A 17298-nucleotide genomic window follows, 5' to 3' on the forward strand; every position below is an offset into this window, starting at 1 on the left:
TATGTATATTTGTTCATACAATTATGTATATTTGTTCATAAAATTATGTACATTTTTTATACAATTATGTACATTTTTTTATACAATTATGTGCATCCGAACCAGGAAATTTTTGTGTATTATGTTAAGAGTTGATGTGTATTATGTTAAAAGTTTGTGTTTATTATGTATTATGTTAGATTATGTGTATTATCTTTTAAAAAACAATATGTATATTTTGTTATACAATTATGTACATTCATATATATAATTATGTACATTCATGTATAACATTATGTACATTTTTAAACATGAGATTTTTTTAAGGAAAATTAACTACCAAACACTGCGTAAGCGAAATTTCAAAAAATAATAATAATTTTGAAACGACGTCGTTTTTTATCTGGGCGCACAGTGCAATACGCGCCGTGATGTAGAATATAAATTGTCATGGATTGGAGATGCTCTTACTCTTTTAGTATCATTTCCTTTGAAGGTGCTGCAAATTTTGATGGGTTCGTTGCAGTCATAGTTGTAATTACGATGAGAACTAAATATTTTGAATTAATAAAATACAACAGAATAAATACAATACCAGAGTTATAATATGATTGGAATACATATAGCACCAGTAACCAGTGTAGATATATAGTTTACTAATTTTGGATATATAGTTCATTAATTCTGGATATATATTTTTTTGAAAAAATTAATTCTGGATATATAGCTTACTAATAATTCTGAATATATAGTTTTTTTTTTTTTTTTTTTTTTAACTCCAATCGACGAAATTTCCACCATTTTCGTGAACTGCCATAAGCCAAAACATAGTACCAGTAACCGGTGTAGATATATAGTTCACTAATTCTGGATATATAGTTCTTTAATTCTGGATATATAATTCATTAATTCTGAATATATAGTTCACTAATTCTGAATTATAGTTCATTAATTTTGAATATATAGTTCATTCATTCTGAATACATAAACGCAACGAACTGCCATAAGCCAAAACAGAGTACCAGTAATCGGTGTGGATATATAGTTCACTAATTCTAAATATATAATTTATTAATTCTGAATATATAATTTATTAATTCGGAATATATAGTTCAAATTATACACAGCATAACACCATTAACAACAATAAAAAATATATATACTTTTAAAAAAGTCAAATGGCGTCGTTTTTAATCAAAACGACGTCGTTTTGCATGGTGCACACGGTTGCACGGAATTTGCATCAAAACACACACTAACATAGTTTTTCTTTTTCTTTTTCTTTTTCTTATTTCGCTATAGCCCACAATGATTCTTACTTTCGACCTCTCAAATGTATAATTCTTCTAAATTAAATCCGAAACAACAATATAATATAGGAAAGAGACTGGTGAAAAGCAATTGCCTATCAACAATGGTGTGATGAATTTTTTATATGAGCTATAGTGTAATATAGGAAGAGGCGGATGCGTCGAAGATAGATATTTAAAAATTAAATTATGCCACTCGTGAGGAGATTATTGGTGGATTTGAGAGATGGGTGTTGGAATTCAAGCTCACAAATCTATGATTCTTATATAAGCATATGATCTTATGCACACCATTTGAACGTTAAGAAATCCTTCTACATATATATCCCCTTGCAAGTTGCAAGAATGCAAAATTCATTGTTCCTAGTTTCTTTTCTAACAATGAAACCCCAAAATAAGTCTTATATAAAATCATCTCACCATGAAACGTGAAATACTTTTAGGATCCGTTTGGAAACTCGAAAAATGACTTCTGAAAAATGTTTTTCGAGTTTTCAGTGTTTGGATGCAACAGGAAAATCCAGTCAACAGAAAATGTTTTCCGTTAACGAAGGAAAATGAAGCCATTTTGGCAGAAAATGACTTCCGCCAAAATTTGGGGGAAGTCATTTTCCGCCAGAATGTTTAAACATACAATTCTACTCATTTTTTCAGAAAATAAACTAAACACACCAAATTTTCCAAAATGCAACCAAACACTGGAAAGGAAAATGTTTTCTGAAAAATGACTCATTCTCCAAAAAACATTTTCCAGAAATCATTTTCCAACTTTCCAAACGGACCCTTAATTAAAATATATGGAGTAATACTTTTATAAACCTATAGAAAAATATTACATGTCTCACGTGAGAAAGTCTCACTCACACAAGACTTACTCTAGCAACATATACTGCTTCTTAGGCATGATAGAGTAAACATATCAAAACTGCTCACTATTCACCATCTGTGTCTCCAGTAGTTTTATGTCAACAATTTGGGTTTATCAGTGAAAAACTGAAAATGCACTCAAATTATCAATGAGAAGGATGAACACTCATACAATGTATTGGTCTGAATCAATCAAAAGGCTTCAATTACCCTTTTCCGTGGCTTCGCATTCTTTTATCAAACTGGCAAGCCACAGCCAGTGATAATATGCAAGAATGCAATGAAAAAATATGCCAAATGTCTATGGAGTATACATGTAAATGATGCAGTGGCAAAGTATGCAACCCACACCACAAACCTAAAACTAATGCAACACTGCACCATAACCTCTTCACTGTAAGAGATGACGGGTTAAAATTTTACTGTTCGAGTATAAGAATTGTCGGCTGACCTTTCCAAATCCACCCTCACCCTGTGCCTACTTGCATGCCATTGTTGGGTTTGGCCCGAGTGTCGGGGCTCTAAGCTCCTTTCTATTGATCTTCTTATTTTGCCTGCGCTCTCCTCTTGTCTGACCACCTGTTTCTTCATAGAACGCCTTGGTTTCACTGTCTTTGGTTTCTTATATTTGTCTACTTCATATGATAGAGGCTGAAGACCTTGCAAATCAGGATCAGGAACATATCCAACTGGTCGTTTGGATCCGTCCATTCTCCTAAAAGTAATTGAGATCCTGTGTAGAATTTTGGCTTGTTGGTTAAAACGTGAAAAGATTGAAATAGCGGTATAAAGAGTTCAAATTTGCACCTTTTGGTAGGAACTGCTGGAACACAATGTTTAGCCACATCAGCTCCTTTTCCATTAAAGACAAGAACAGATCTGGAGGAACATTATGCCATTAGTGACCAATTCACGAGCTTTCATTTCTTGGGAGGTCAAGAAAAAGAGCACAGAATAACCACTTACCCCACTGGCAAGGAGATTGCAGTTGGACCGTCAAATTCATCAGGACCCACGACTTTTAAGTTTGATCCAAAAAGCACGTCAAATTCACTAAGGAACGAAACAGTACAAAAAGGGCGAAGAAAATCATGATTCTCAATATGAGGTGGCATGCAATCTCCCTCTTCATAAATATTCACAATACAACTGTCGGGAATGCAGTTTGGAGGTATCACATGCCACTTAACAAGCCTTTTGATCATCACTTTCAGAAGTTGAGGTATAGGATCAACAATATCGTCTTTGAGGATACCCGAGGGATTGCCATTTCGATCCTGCCATCAACAGAATTCAATCATTGGATCACCTATGTTCAACTTCTTTTTAGTGATTAGTCCAATCCAAAGCCTTCTATCACCAAAACCACCATCCCCACCTCCCCCTCTTCCAGAAAATATACACATAAAGAATGATGATAAGGAAACTAAAACAACGGAAAAAGTTAGCACAAAACATTCATGTGGTAATGTTCTTGTCACTGCAGGCACACAATTTCAGCCCGTGACTCAAAAAAATAGCAGATGATGAATTACTTACCGTTGCATAGTCATAGCAGCAACCAAACTGAATAGTCACTCGCCCCTTGCCCCTTATCCCCTTATGCAGTGCAGTATAAGTTCTATCTGTGACAAACAACATTTGGAGTGAAGAAACAGAACTAAAACTTACAGGAGAAGAAGGCTCCACACGGGTTACTCTGTATTAATAACAAACAGGTCCTCAGAAAAAAAAAAAAAAAAAAAAAATCATATGTACAATTACTCAATTAGCAACCGTCTACTCCATAATATAGTGAATAAACAGAATGTTACAATATGATCAAAATTAATAAATGTATTAGTTACACTTGATCATTGTAACTCATTCAGCAGTTTGACAATCTCAAAATGAACTTTTGGTACAAGGTTTCAAATTATTTCTTTAATCATCTAATACCTAGGAATTATATCAGGATAATAAACTTTTCTAGACAATTTAAAAGTAAAATAAATAAATAAATAAATAAACACTAATGTAGCAAAGTTAGACCACCTATAAACGGAAAGGAAGAATTAAGATACTTGCATCTTTGAAAATGGCATCAGCACACCAACTATATGCTCATATCATAAAACTAGACTTTCAACCATTTGGCAACACAAAAGCTCAAGCATTTAATAATGCAGAACATTAGAAACTTTTGGAAAGAATTAGAAACGCAATTATGTGGAAATTAATGTCATTGTTGAACAAGAAACCTTTTAGCTGGCCGTTCTTTCCCATATCTTTGAGTGTTTCCACGTAATCAACTATCCTAATTTGCTCTGCAGCACTGAAAACACCCGTATGTAGCTCCAAGCCGTCGAGTATGTTTACAATTTTCCCATTGATCCTCTCCAAGCATATAAAATCTTTCTTCCTCTTCACATTACTAAACCGGATGTACTCTCTTTGCTCCCTTGACAGCTTCGATTTTGGCTTGAACTCATCCTCGGATGCTCCCTCCCAAGACAAACCACTCCCATTATCCAACTGCAAACTTGAAACAGTCTCCTCACCCACCTCAAGCTCGTCCTCCTGAGCCATATCAGCCCACGACATCTTCACCCCTCCTCGCCTGCCAACCAACACAGGGGTACCGAATTTTTCTCTCATCAACGCCCTACCAGAACTCTGCGATGGCCCATCTTTCCAGCTCCCTGTCGAGTTTCCCTGTATAGAAACCTCAGACACTGGCTCTGGAGACCCATCTGCCTCGTCCTTCCAACTCCCCAGGGAATGTGTATCAACATTATCATTGAAATCCGCACAATCCCCACCATCCTTCCAACTCCCAATAGAATGAGTATCACAGTTTTCATAACACCCATTCAATCCCCTATTTTCTGATGTTGAAACCGCAACATCCTCTTGCTGCTTGTCCTTCCAAATCCCCAGTGAATGTATATCAACAGTATCATTGAAATCCGCACCATCCTTCCAACTCCCAATAGAATGAGTATCACAGTTTTCATCATAACACCCATTCAATCCCCTATTTTCTGATGTCGAAACCGCAACATCCTCTTGCTGCTTGGGGAGCACTACCCCTCCACCATCTTCTACAATAATCACAACAAACTCACATAAATAATTCTCAGGAACCCTAATTTACAAAAGCAAAAAGAAAAACAAGCAAAAGCCAGCAAAGTATGTGCAGTATTCATAGGCGTACAAATTTTACGGACGCATGGATAAATCAACGCATTCACACATATCCCGATACAGAAGGAGAAAGTACCGCGGTCGAGAGATCGGATGCGATCGGAGAGAGTGCGAACACAGGGCTGGCACAGCCCTCGGGAGAGAAAGGGAATCCAATTAGTGAGAAACTCACAGGCAGTGCGGAGGTCATCGTCGCTGTAGGCGAGCAAGAAAGCGTCGTCGTTCCGGGCTCTCCACTGCTCGGCCATGGCGGGGGATGAGTCACTCAGTGAAGCGGCGGCGAGTCGCCGAATAAATAGATACTACTACTGTGTAAGCAGAAGGGAAGTGAGGTTTGTTGAGACAGGAAGTGAGGAAGGCAGATAGATGTTATCGTAATTAAGTGGAAGGCGTAGGGGTAGATCAGGAAGTAGCTTACACTTACAGACAACTACCCAAAGATCGTGGTCGGTGGTAAGGAAATGTTTGCCATCAAAGGTTTTTTTTTCGCCTTTCGAGTTATGTTTTTTAAAATAGCAAGTTTTATTTATAGTAATTCTTTTTTTTTTTTTTTGGGGTTAAATATTTTACTCTGATATATGAATTCTTTTCCTAATTAACAGAGAAAGTGTTAAATAAGCATGTGTACTTTAAAATTTATAATTAAATACATTAACTTTATCATTTATTTAGTAATTAAATACATTAACTAGTCATTTTATACATTTAGTCATTAAATACATTAACTTACCACTTTATATATTTGGATTCAATAAGCAATAACTGATTATCAATCAATGATACTAGGTAATTAGGGTTATAGCTACCGTCACTGATTTAACCTTCAAAATCCAAATTCACAGTGAATAACAAGTTAATATATTTAATTATAACTTTTTAAATTTTAAATATATAATTAATTTTTCACATAAAGTTCACTTATTTAACCATTTTTCCTATTAAATAATTAATACAAAAATTAATGCCAAAATGGATAACTTTCAAAAACATTATTTAAATAGCATGAATTTAATTCTTATTAATAATCATATATGATTTTGTGTTGTCGAGAGTATGAAGTAAATATAACGACGTAAAAATAGTATGTGAATAAGCAATAATATGACAATACTTTATTTACATTGTCACATTTAGTCTTACTTCTAAAATTTTGTCTAATTACATCCTTAACTTTTATGTGTTCTTCACAAATTCATCCCGAGCATCTTACTTCAACATGTAATTGTTTTCCCCTCTTTAAATGAAAATCTAATTGCAATAAAAAGAAATAAAAAAAAATGTAATAAGGACAAAATTAAAAAAATATAACTAAATGTGATAATGTCAAAATAGTAGAATTAAAAGTGAAACATGCTAAAAAAAAAAAAATATTCATATAGGATATCGTATTTAAGGATGGACATGAGTTGAGAGTAACTATATTCAACCCATCCTTATAAACCAAAACTCACTCCTTTTCACTCCTTTCCTACCCCTCCCCCAAAACAATCTGTAGACTTTTTCAAAACTAATATTCGCCGCAAATTATATCATCATGCGCATGGTGGAACCTGATCCACCATATAACAATTACATACCTGCTCGACCAATCACATTTACTCATTGCAGATACATACCATTTTCTATCTCAAAAAAAAAAAAAATCAAAACAATGAAACTAAATGCACAAATTAAAACTCAAATTTCATAATAAATATAATGCAAATATTCTAATATAAGAATTAAATTGTTTACTTTTAAATGCAAATAAGTATCATCAAAGTTCCAATAAATATGTATGCAGTAGAAAATAGAAATGCAAGTTGTCTTGTGCAAGAAAATGAGGTCTTATCATAAATTTCCATTGAAACTACAATAATCAGAATGCATGTCAATAGAGCGCAACAGTGCGCAAATATTGTATTGCTGAAACATAGTAGTTTGATAACAATAACAATAACATACTTGTACCTGGCTCACAGTATAATCTGGGTCTCACTCTTCAACGAAATAAAACCTATCTAGCTGTCATCACACAACGAGGGTTGAAAACCTTTACCTCCGTCCTAAATCACGCAAACCTGAATTCCAGCGTCACACGAAAAAGGGAGGGCAAAAAACTCAATATGCCCTGAAGCCACAAGATAACGAAGTGCATTCTAAAGCTGAGAACTATGCAACACTGACTGGTTGAGTGATTGTGTCTCTCTGTGTCTTGCACCTGCACACAAAAAGCATATAAATAAATTCAGCAATTTCTTGCGCCCCAGAAACAAACGGTCTGGACCTTCTCCATCTATCATTACAGCATACAAGCCTACACAGCAAACAGACAAAGGATCCAAACAGAAAACAACATATTCAAAAACAATAAACAAGGTATTTCTGTGATGTCTTGACATCTTGTCATTTACATCCTAAGTTGTTCTGGTTGCTAGAGGGGTCCTGGAAATTTAACAGTGATATACAGATGAAATAGGTTCTCGACATAGTGAAATACCTATTACAATGTGATCGAGATGCATAATTGTGATTATTGCAGTTTGTGCACATCCAATCCCCATCACGCCATTGCTTAGCCCTGCAAATGCATTAACTGTATTAATTCCAAAGTATGAAAGACTGATGCCTAGTAATATTATCTGCACATAGCCACATAGGAGAGCATTATTCTGTCCTCATATATTCTCCATGTAATGAATACATGATAATTTCAGAGAAATCCCTATTCGTTACAAATGCTTCTTTGGTTTGCCATAACAGAATTCTTTTTTTTTTTTTTAATTCTTTTAGAAATTGCATTTGGCCATATATAGTAGAATTATAGTTTTGGTTAAACATATTTCAACACACAGGAAAAAGGGAAGTTTAAGTATTTTACTTGCTTTTGCTTCTTAAGTAATTCAATGTTTAGAGAACTAAGCATTCTAAATGCATACATACAAATAAAAACTCCTGTTTCTAAATGGTCTTCCATGGTAGTGTTCACATAAAAACTAAAATAAGAAAGGCCTCCCATTTTACCCCTTCCCGAGGAGTGTGGGTGCTGCAGGCAGTATCTGTAGGTTGGCCTGCAAATTTGGAAGCACCATTGGGTTTCCACTTCCAAAGGTTGAATACATTCCAGATACTTGACTTCCACCAGAACTCCCTATTGACTGAAGTCCTGGATATGATGGCTGCAGCCCAAATGTCTACAAGTTCAAAATAAGAAAAAGGTCAAAGGAAAAGGAATCTGAGCATAATCAATTCGAATGTCATGCCAAACTACTGTGTCTCACATGTCCGGCATTTAGCCTCTTGTTTTCCAAGTCATGAAGTTCTTCTGACGCTAAACGTTTTGTCCCAAGAGCTTCACAATGAGAAAATTAAAAAGAGAACAGCATTTGACATCAGTTAACGCTTGGATGAGTCCTTCCAGAAATGCAGATAGAAAAATTATAATATAGAATTTTGTAAATGAAAGAAAACTAATACAAAAATAAAAAATAAAACAGAAGGAAGCAAGAAGTTCAAAGAGGGAAAAGGTCCTATCTTTGAATTTTCTGGTTTCAAACAAAACCAAAAAAGAACAGGTTTTGCACAAGCGTTAGTGGAAAGGAATAAGGCACTTGAACCCAAACCTGTAACTGCCGGGCTGCCAAAAGAAGAGGATGATGCTGGTGGCATAGAAGCATTGCACCTTTTACACTGCAAGAGAATGAGAATAAGATCCACTACCTTATGAAACCACAACTAACAGAACGTTTTCTGTAGGCCACAACTCAACATAATTATCAATATATACTTACTAACTTACCTGTGCTCGAGAAGAATAATTGTGGAACCCACATTTGCAAATCCAGTCACCATGACGCCATCCTTTTGGAACTGCAAGAAGTTGGTTGGCCTGGTCTGCATATGGAACTCCAGAAATGTTATTCCCAACCAAAGGCCATCTAGAAGCTGGATGCACCCCATAATGATCAGCAGGTTGACTTCCAAATTTATCACCAGCTCCTAAAGACCAGTGGGAGGTCAAAGGCAGTGACTGTTGGATTGCTCCATTTCCTATGAAGCCAATGTGTGTATTTTGCTGCAATGCTCCTTGTACCCCCGAAAAATAATTCGAATGAGTAGGGAGAGTTGCACCAGGGATTGAAATTGCTGGCATTGCTGCTACCTCCTTTGGTTGTCCACATTTCTTGCACTTTTCTCTTGATGCATAGTTGTTGTTAGTGCAACCTATTGGATCATTTCCCCACACACACCATGCACAACCCAGCCAGAAGAGCAAACAATCCAAGAATACGCACGCCAACCCGCATCCAATATGACAATACACAGAAAAAAGTGAAAAACCTCAACCTACAGAAATCAAGTTTCTAATGACATTTGCATTTTAAAAAAAGTCTCAAACACGGGGGCTTAAAATGAAGAAATTAATTCCCGCTTCAGAGTTTAGTTCACTACACATTAAACAAGTTTAGCTATATTCCCAAAACAGGATATGAGAACATTTTCAATATCGCCAATCAAGAATGGTTCATCTCTTGGACTCTCATATATCTGCTATCTGCAGAACACATAAAACCTCCAATCACGTTGCTACTCAACATGGAGGACAACTGTAGTAGGATGAATAATTTCTAATTGGTTTCGTATAATTCGCATGGATTATTAAACTAAAGTTCACAATAACAGTAAGTTCATCACAATATCATCGATAGGTTTAAATTGAGCTGAGAAAACACATATGGCAAACGCAGATAGCATCATCTACTGAGCTAAACCCTAATTCGTGCAGAGAGACACGGAAATTATCAAAAACTATACCAAAAGAAGAAGATAAGAATGAATACAAGCACGAAAAGTACCGGTACAGATCCAATCGCCAATTCGAGGGAGCCACTTGGAATCGGGAGGAGTTTTGTTGTCTACCAGGAGGCGAGGCTGCTTACATCGGTTGCAGAAGCTTCTGAAGGCGTAGTTTCTGTTCCCGCATCCGCTACACTCCCAATCTCCTTCTCTACCTCCTCCTCCTCCTCCTCCTCCCCCACTACCACCTCCACCGCCGCCGCCTCCCATCAACCGTATTCTATCGCTATCTCCGACGAAACTGAAGTGTTTTTGTATGGTATTAGCCGGGTTTCCAAATGTAACTCTGACGGGGCGGTTCGGGTTGGGATTCGCCAGTAATGCACTAATGCCCCAGATTTTTAATGATTATAAAAATACAAAAACCACCCAATTAAGTTAGACAAACTGTTTGTTTTTTATCCAAAGTTTTTTTTTTCTTTTTACTTAATTTCATTTTTGTCCTAGATTTAAAAGTAACACATTAATTTAATCCCTCGTCAACAAAATTATTAAAATTGCGAGAATCACTTTATGCCGCTTGATCACAAGGTTTTTGGCGTTGAAATGTTGTTAAATACAAATATATTTTAATCTTTCTTATACAAAGTAAGTTTACACACTATATTTTTTGTGTTTATTTTTTTGAAAAATTCATAATTGAAGATCGAGATGTCCTTGTATTTAATGGTATTTAAACTGTTTTGTTGATAAAATGATCAAAAATGAACATGCCACAATAATATTAGGACAAAAAGTATATGTTCCGATAAAAAAAGACTTAAAGTGGACTGCCACCTATAAATCTATGATCAAAAATAGAATTCATTATATATATATTATAAGTTTACGGTCACTATTGCAAAAATTGCACCTAGGCGCTGGGCATCCGGCTATAATTTCACTGTAATCAATGTTCTAGGCGACTAATTAGTTGGTTTTTTTTTTTAAATGAGTTATTTCATTCAAAATTGTTATAAATCAAAATCTTAATGGACATTATTATGATAATTTGTAACAGCTGAAACAGTTTTTGTACTTAATGAGAAGGTTACATTTGTACTCTATATATTATTGTATTCATGTACAGAAGTGAGAGACATAGCAAGGCAATAAAATTGTTCTTCTCACTTTTCTTTATCTTCTTCATACTGCTCTTTGTTTCACTGTTCCTGCGAGCTAAGGTCTGCAAAGGTTAATAACAAACTTGCAATACAACACGTTATCGGCACGCTCAAACTTGGTGAACGGTAATTTTATGTTATTCAAATGCACGTTATACTCGTTTAAAGCATTCTAGAAACTTTTATCATTATCCTGAAATGCTACATGCAACTGCATATACTATCATTTTTATGATCAGTGGATATATTTCTTGAATTATATGCTTTTTAGACAATTCGTATGGTATGAATGCATGATATACATTTTTCTTTCCCGTATTAATCATAGTTGTCTAGATACCTGCTACATTGACTTGATCTGCTTTTCGAAATACACACACAAAAAATGGTATTTATATTATCTCATATGCTTACGATTTTCTCAAAAATATATTTTTTTTCGGTATTTCTTTTACATATTGCGTATATGTATATGTTTCGTATTAAAAATTTTTTTGGGAAAACCTTGGATTGGAGTACAAACAAAATCCATAATATGAGAATGGATTTGCTGAATAAGAGAATAGATTCAGAACCTTAATTGTTTTCTCGAACTACAAACAAAATCGAAATTTTCATCAACCAAAAACGATAATATATGGTTTTCTTTTCGGACTTAATACCTGGTTGCGGTGACGTTTGTTCGCGGCGGCGGCGATCCTCTCGGAGATCGGCGGTGGATCGCGAAGCTGTTTCCTCCGTGGTAGCGGCGACCGGTGATATGTTGTGGAGACGATGGCCGCGGTAACGATCAACGGCAGTGGGCGTTGTTTCTTGATGGCCGACGCTCCTCGTATGGTGGCCGACGGTAGTTCTTCGACGCTCCGGCGGTAATGGCGATCGACGGTGGCGCTTGGCGGAGGCTTTGTCGTTTCCCTTCGTCGCTTACCCTTCCCCTTCGATTTAATCGAAAAATAAGGCTTTTATTTTATTGCCTAATTAATCGGCGGTGGTTTCCCCTCCCTTTTCAATATAAATAAACGCAGATTAGGGATGGCAACGGGGCGGGGCGGGGGCGGGGAATGGGGTCCCCGTCCCCGTCCCCGAAATGTCCCCCCATTCCCCGTCCCCGCCCCGTTCCCCGGCGGGGATGGGGAATTATTCCCCATCCCCGTCCCCGCGGGGATTTTTCGGGGACGGGGAATCCCCGCCCCGTTTTGATTCATGCTTACTTTTTTTTTTTTTTTAATTTTAAAAAACACACATAATATAATATGCATTCTTAACAAAACTAGAGAAACACAGTTTTGTTAAGGAAAAATCTTAAATCGCAAAGATGAAAAAAAAAATCATCTACTAATACCATGAGAATATGCAGAGATAGAGAATGAAGAATATAATACATTGATGTTCAATAATAATTTAAACAAATAAACATAGCCTATTTATACAAGATATATGTACGGTATTACGGTAACAATGAACATAAAATGTATGTACCTAAACTAGAATACTAATTACATGGAAATTCAAGAATATGATTAAATATATACAAGAGAGATATTAATTTATATATAATATTAATATTATTAGTCAGGGATTCGGGGACGGGGCGGGGATCGGGGATCGGGGTCGGGGCCGGGGCGGGAAATGCCCTCCCCGTCCCCGTCCCCGTCCCCGGCGGGGATTGGAAAATTCCCCCCATCCCCGCCCCCGTTCCCCGAAATAAATCCCCGAACCCATCCCCGTCGGGGCGGGGAACGGTTTTCCCCATCGGGGGCGGGTTCAATTGCCATCCCTAACGCAGATGCGTTTTTTTTTTCTTCTCATTCAAGCCCCTAATTTATTTGGACCATTTTTTTTTGGGGCATGATATATAATATTTTCTTTGGGCCTTTTGTTTATTGAAATAAACTAGGCCACACATTCCATTTTTTTTATGGTCCTCATTCAAATATTTTCTGTAGAAATGGCTGCTCTCGCAAAACGAGAATTCGCTGAACTCGCCCTCGATGGAAACAATTTCCTCACTTGGGCACTTGATGTTGAGATATATCTCCAATCTACAGAACTGCTGGACACCATTGAAGAGACATCTACGAGCACTGCAGCCCAGAAGGCGAAAGCGCTCATTTTCCTCCGCCACCATCTTAACCACGACCTCAAGAATGAATACTTAACAGAAAAAGACCCCTATGTCCTCTGGAAATCTCTTAAGGCACGCTTTGACCAACAGACGTCATTGGTCCACCCCCAGGCCCAACATGATTGGCTTAACCTCCGATTTCAAGACTTTAAGTCTGTGACTGAATACAACTCCGCCCTACACAAAATTGTGTCACAATTGAAGCTCTGTAAGCAAACAATTACGGACGAGGATCTGATTGAAAAAACTCTATCCACGTTCCATCCAAATGACCTTGTGCTCCAGAAGCAGTACAGGAATACAAAATATGATACGCATCCAGAGCTCATTACGGATTTACTAGTGGCGGAAAAGCATAGCCAGTTATTGATGCAAAATCACAATGCGCGTCCAACTGGCGCTGCTCCTGTGCCTGAAGCACACACTGTTACCCAGCAGAGCAACAATCGGCGGGGTCGAGGCCGGGGTAGGGGGAGAGGTCGTGGCAGGGGCCCAAAGCGAGGTGGCAGAGGGGGAGCTAGCGGTAGTGACTACCGTCCTCAGAACAAGCAAACTCAAAGAAATAGACCAAACAAGTCACAACAGAACTCCGGTCAGTCGCAGCCATGTTATAAATGTGGTTGCAAAGGACATTGGTCTAGGACATGCAGGACTCCTAAGCATCTGGTCGAGGCTTACCAAAAGATGCTCCAGCAGGAAGGAGGACAAAAGAAGAAAGATTCTGGGCAATCATCTTTGCCTGAAGCAAATGCCCTCATCTTAGGGAATGATGACCTGCTAGGCGATGAACTAGCTGATTATGGAGATCAGGAGTGATACTCCTATTTTTTTCTCTCTCTCTCTTTCCCTTATGAACATCCATTTTACTTCATGCCTGCGTGCATGTTTATATTTGAACTCTTTTGTCCTATATGAATAACGGATCCTTTATCTTTGAACACTTCTGTTCTATTTGAATAAATACAATGGATCATTCTTAGACATTATCTTGATACCCATTCTTTTCTTTAGAGATATGGGAGACGAATCAGCCCTATGCTTGGTTGATTGTGCGACTACGCACACTATTCTGACAGACCGGAGATTTTTTCAAACGTTCAAGGAACACAAAGGCAACCTTTCAACCATAGCGAATGATGACATTCCTATTGTGGGCTCCGGCAGAGCTTCACTTATTCTTCCTAATGGAACAAAGTTGATCATTGATTCAGCCCTCCTATATCCTCAATCAAAAAGAACTTTGCTCAGTTTCAGGGATATTCGGTCCAACGGTTTCCACATAGAAACTAAAACTAAAAACAATACCGAATTCCTTGTTTTGACCAAAACGGTCAATAACCAGAAAAAGGAAATTAAAGAACTTCCTTCCTTTTCTTCAGGCCTGTATTATTCATATATCAGGCCCCAGCACTCCTGCGTTGCACTCGCAGTGAAGTTTAAAGATACACATTCTTTCAGTCTATGGCATGACCGTTTAGGTCACCCTGGGCAAACAATGATAGGCCGGATTCTTTCAAATTCAACTGGACATAACCTTCTTAGGACAAGCATTCTTTCTACAAAAAATTACACATGTGTTCCATGTGCACAGGGAAAACTTATTGTTCGTCCCTCACGTCCTAAGATTGATTTTGAGTCACCTGTCTTCCTGCAGAGGCTACAGGGTGATATTTGTGGACCAATTAATCCTTCATCCGGACCATTTCGATATTTTATGGTCCTTATTGATGCTTCCACCCGATGGACACATGTGTGTTTGTTGTCCACTCGAAATATGGCATTCGCAAAATTCATGAGCCAAATCATTAAGTTGAATGCCCAATTTCCCGATTATCCTATTAAGAACATAAGAATGGATAATGCTGGTGAATTCACTTCGTCAGCTTTTGACGATTATTGTATGGCCATGGGAATTAAGGTGGAACATCCTGTACCATATGTCCACACCCAGAATGGTTTAGCTGAATCTCTTATCAAAAGAATTAAACTAATAGCTAGACCATTACTGCAACGGTCCAGTCTACCAGTAAATTGTTGGGGACACGCAGTGCTGCATGCTGCAAACCTAATTCAACTCCGGCCAACTGCATATCACGATTATTCCCCTCTACAACTTGTACGTGGTAATGAGCCAGACATTTCTCATTTGCGTGTCTTTGGCTGTGTGGTTTACGTACCTATACCACCTCCGCATCGTTCTTCAATGGGCTCGCAACGTCGATTAGGTATTTATGTTGGGTATGAATCCCCTTCTATCATTAAATACCTCGAGCCTATGACAGCAGATCAGTTTACTGCACGGTTTGCTGACTGCATTTTTGATGAAGATCATTTCCCGGCATTAGGGGGAGAGAAAAGCCCAGTTTTGAAAAAATGCCACGAAATTTCATGGGATGAAAAAGATCTTCAATATCTTGACCCACGTACTAGTCAAACTGAACTTGAAGTTCAGAAAATAATAAATTTGCAAAAACTAGCAAATAATCTGCCAGATGCGTTTACTGATTATAAAAGAGTAACTAGGTCCTATATTCCTGCAGAAAATGCTCCATCAAGGATAATTGTCCCCAAAGGACCAAATAATAACACCGACACTATCCGACGCCAGAAGCGTGGAAGACCAGTTGGTGCAAAAGATGTAAATCCGCGGAAAATTAAAAACAATAAACAATCACAGTTACTCCAAAATCGTCCTGAAGACGAAATACCTAGTGTAAATGCACGTGCTACAAATAAATCTAACACTGGGAATACGGAACACCTTCACCAAGATTTGATAGCAAATGAGAAAGATTTGGTTGAAGTAAATATAGAATCTGCCATAAACTTTTTCGAAACAGGAGAAAATCTTAATAGAAATGTAACAGTCGTCGACGACCAATTCGCCTCTACAATTGCTCTTCACATTTCTTTCAATAATCTGGATCCAGAACCAAAAACTATAATGGAGTGCCGGAAGCGCTCCGATTGGTTGAAATGGAAAGAAGCAATTGAGGCTGAGCTCAACTCGCTAAATAAAAGAAAAGTGTTTAGTCCTCCTGTACTTACCCCTAAAGGCGTGATCCCAGTAGGATCCAAATGGGTATTTGTACGAAAGAGGAATGAACAAAATGAGGTGGTCAGATACAAAGCGAGACTGGTAGCTCAAGGGTTCTCACAGAGACCCGGAATAGATTTTGAACAAACTTACTCTCCTGTCTTAGATGACACATCGTTCCGTTATCTAATATCGCTGGCAGTAAAAATGAATTTAGAAATGCAGTTAATGGATGTTGTGACCGCATATTTATATGGGTCACTAGACGCTGACATATATATGAAAATACCTGAGGGCATCCAAAATCCTTTATGTAAAGGAAATACAAATAAAAATATGTTCAGCGTAAAGCTACAAAAGTCATTATATGGCTTAAAACAATAAGGAAGAATGTGGTATTGTCGATTGAGTGAATTCCTCTTAAAACAAGGATATGAAAATAAAGATATTAGTCCTTGTATCTTTACAAAGAAATCAACTGATGATTTCTGTATTATATCAATCTATGTAGATGATATAAACATCATAGGGACGAGCAAGGACGTCAAGAGGGCATGCTTGTGCCTTAAGGAGGAATTCGAAATGAAAGACTTGGGAAAAACCAAGTTCTGTCTCGGCCTGCAGATCGAGCACCTCCCTGAAGGAATATTCATACACCAATCCAAATACACAGACAAGTTATTGGAAAAATTCTACATGGATAAGTCCCATCCACTTAGTACTCCAATGGTAGTCCAATCACTTGAAGTTGATAAGGACCCGTACAGACCTAAAGAGGATAATGAGGATATTCTGGGACCAGAAGTTCCTTACTTAAGTGCCATTGGAGCACTTCTATACCTTGCCAACTACACT

The 17298-nt window shown here is 37.4% G+C and overlaps 3 protein-coding genes across 7 annotated transcripts; 1 reads left to right on the plus strand and 2 right to left on the minus strand.

Moving 5' to 3' along the window:
* Positions 1–2267: 2267 nt before the first annotated feature.
* LOC109177939 lies at positions 2268–5872 on the minus strand. 4 transcript variants are annotated; one of them, XM_019327446.1, is made up of 7 exons: positions 5404–5872; positions 5185–5236; positions 4397–5028; positions 3696–3781; positions 3123–3433; positions 2964–3035; positions 2268–2889 (listed from the first exon to the last, which is right to left on the minus strand). In XM_019327446.1, the coding sequence occupies exons 1-7, from the start codon at positions 5588–5590 to the stop codon at positions 2568–2570; spliced, it is 1662 nt and encodes a 553-aa protein (XP_019182991.1). In that variant the 5' UTR covers positions 5591–5872; the 3' UTR covers positions 2268–2567. The 4 variants fall into 4 exon arrangements, with proteins under 4 accessions (XP_019182991.1, XP_019182990.1, XP_019182988.1 ...); XM_019327445.1 differs by having other exon boundaries at positions 4397–5236; positions 5419–5872; XM_019327443.1 differs by having other exon boundaries at positions 4397–5236.
* A 1280-nt stretch (positions 5873–7152) lies between these two features.
* LOC109177943 (uncharacterized RNA-binding protein C17H9.04c) lies at positions 7153–10521 on the minus strand. 2 transcript variants are annotated; one of them, XM_019327449.1, is made up of 7 exons: positions 10178–10521; positions 9121–9545; positions 8945–9011; positions 8603–8673; positions 8346–8515; positions 7822–7902; positions 7153–7542 (listed from the first exon to the last, which is right to left on the minus strand). In XM_019327449.1, exons 1-7 carry the CDS (start codon positions 10386–10388, stop codon positions 7494–7496), a joined length of 1074 nt encoding a protein of 357 aa, XP_019182994.1. In that variant the 5' UTR covers positions 10389–10521; the 3' UTR covers positions 7153–7493. The 2 variants fall into 2 exon arrangements, with proteins under 2 accessions (XP_019182994.1, XP_019182995.1); XM_019327450.1 differs by having other exon boundaries at positions 9121–9876; positions 10178–10504.
* Positions 10522–13229: 2708 nt separating this feature from the next.
* On the plus strand, positions 13230–14222 carry LOC109177560. Its single transcript, XM_019326947.1, has one exon. The coding sequence runs from the start codon at positions 13230–13232 to the stop codon at positions 14220–14222; it is 993 nt and encodes a 330-aa protein (XP_019182492.1).
* Positions 14223–17298: the final 3076 nt, after the last annotated feature.

Source organism: Ipomoea nil, unplaced genomic scaffold (assembly GCF_001879475.1).
Source record: "Ipomoea nil cultivar Tokyo-kokei standard unplaced genomic scaffold, Asagao_1.1 scaffold0805, whole genome shotgun sequence".
NCBI classification, from domain to species: Eukaryota; Viridiplantae; Streptophyta; class Magnoliopsida; order Solanales; family Convolvulaceae; genus Ipomoea; species Ipomoea nil.

Coding starts and splice junctions, on each gene's coding strand:
- LOC109177943 (XM_019327449.1), bottom strand. CDS start 10,388: ATGGGAGGCGGCGGCGGTGGAGGTGGTAGTGGGGGAGGAGGAGGAGGA. Junction 9,546..10,177: donor TGGCGATTGGATCTGTACCG/GTACTTTTCGTG, acceptor ATGATCCAATAG/GTTGCACTAACAACAACTAT. Junction 9,012..9,120: donor ATTATTCTTCTCGAGCACAG/GTAAGTTAGTAA, acceptor ATTCTCTTGCAG/TGTAAAAGGTGCAATGCTTC.
- LOC109177560 (XM_019326947.1), top strand. CDS start 13,230: ATGGCTGCTCTCGCAAAACGAGAATTCGCTGAACTCGCCCTCGATGGA.
- LOC109177939 (XM_019327443.1), bottom strand. CDS start 5,590: ATGGCCGAGCAGTGGAGAGCCCGGAACGACGACGCTTTCTTGCTCGCC. Junction 3,036..3,122: donor GCAATCTCCTTGCCAGTGGG/GTAAGTGGTTAT, acceptor ATGTTCCTCCAG/ATCTGTTCTTGTCTTTAATG. Junction 2,890..2,963: donor CCAGCAGTTCCTACCAAAAG/GTGCAAATTTGA, acceptor AATTCTACACAG/GATCTCAATTACTTTTAGGA.